A 1366-nucleotide genomic window follows, 5' to 3' on the forward strand; every position below is an offset into this window, starting at 1 on the left:
CCACTCACCTCATAGTTGCCCCCGAAGAGGGAGAGAAAGCGGCTGAGCAGGGCCGCACACATGCTGGCGATGTGGACGAAGGGACCCTGAGGGGACAGCGGAGGGGTTTAGGATGGTGCCCCCCCTCCATTCCCCTGCTGCTCCGCCCCGGCGAACTGCCCTCACCTCCTTGCCCAGGGGCATGCCGCTGCCCAGGGCGCACGTCAGCCCAATCACCTTGGCCACGAAGGTCTTGAGAGTGAGGTACTCCTTCAGCACGACGCCCCGCAGGATGGTCTTCATCTCGGGGATCCCCGAACCTGGCACCGTGGGGACAGCCCTGACCCAAGGCCATGGGGGAAGGGGACACTGGGGAGCCCCTGCCCCATAGTTTGGGGGGATCCCTGAATCTCTGCCATCCCCCACTGGCACAGGGAGACCCCCGAGACACCTCTCCCCACAGTACAGTCTGCAGGAACAGCCCCATGGCTATGTAGGGACACCCCCAACCCTGTAGGGACCCCAGTGACAAAGCCCACAGGGCACCCTCTGAATACCAGCCCACAGCTCTTGGAAGACCTCCAGGACCCTCAACCCCGTAGCCCAGGAGGACATCCACCCCAGAGCCTCCAGAAGACCCTCTGAAGACCATCCCATAGCTCTTGGAAGACCCTCAGGACCACCAACCCCATAACCCAAGAGGACACCCATGCAGGACAGCCCCACGGAGGGGGACACCCCATTAGGGTGCAGGCAGCCCCCCCCCCCCCAGTGCCCTGCCCACAGCCTGGGGGGCAAGGATCTGGGTGAAGCCGGCTGAGAAGGTGATGAGCACGGTGGGGTAGGTGACCCAGGCCAGGTACTGCAGCAGCACGTTGGTGTCCAGGCCCCCGTACATCCACTTCTGGGCTGCAGGCACAGTCGGTGAGGCAGGTCATGGGTGGCAAGGAGCACGGCACGGCCCTGTGGCACGGCCACCCCCTGCTCCCGCAGGGAACCCAGCAGTGCCCGCTCACCTTGGAGGCAGGTGGCGATGGCGAAGTCCATGGCCCAGCTGACCAGCGCCATGACCAGCCCCAGGAGGATGAGGAAGACCCAGTCCTCGCCCACCTTGGAGATGAGGAACCGCTGGCACTGCAAGGTGCAAACTGTGGGCACAAGGGCAGGCTCAGGGCCAGGCTCCCCGGGGATGGGCACACCGGGGCGGCGGGGCCACACCAGGAGGGACATGAGCAGTCACAACCTGTGACACTAACCCAGCACCATCCATTGCAGGAGCACCACCATACCCAGCCATCACAGCCACGCCGCAACCACCAGTGGGCAGGAATGGTGGGCTCTGGCTGTGCACAGCCACACACGGTGCTGCCGGGCACGCCCCTCCCCC

The 1366-nt window shown here is 65.4% G+C and overlaps 1 protein-coding gene across 1 annotated transcript in view; it reads right to left on the bottom strand.

Annotated features, from left to right (window-relative positions):
* The window catches only part of CLCN2 (chloride voltage-gated channel 2), a 13487-nt gene that overhangs the window by 5488 nt on the left and 6633 nt on the right, over positions 1-1366 (bottom strand). Inside the window, exons 4-7 of the mRNA XM_035890028.1 lie at positions 996-1127; positions 760-888; positions 166-299; positions 9-86 (exon numbers count right to left, since the gene is read on the bottom strand). Coding sequence (XP_035745921.1) covers positions 9-86; positions 166-299; positions 760-888; positions 996-1127 — 473 coding nt within the window. The remainder of the gene's footprint in view (positions 1-8; positions 87-165; positions 300-759; positions 889-995; positions 1128-1366) is intronic.

The sequence above is a fragment of the Egretta garzetta genome, unplaced genomic scaffold, assembly GCF_000687185.1.
Source record: "Egretta garzetta isolate BGI_Z169 unplaced genomic scaffold, ASM68718v1 scaffold172, whole genome shotgun sequence".
Lineage (NCBI taxonomy): Eukaryota > Metazoa > Chordata > Aves > Pelecaniformes > Ardeidae > Egretta > Egretta garzetta.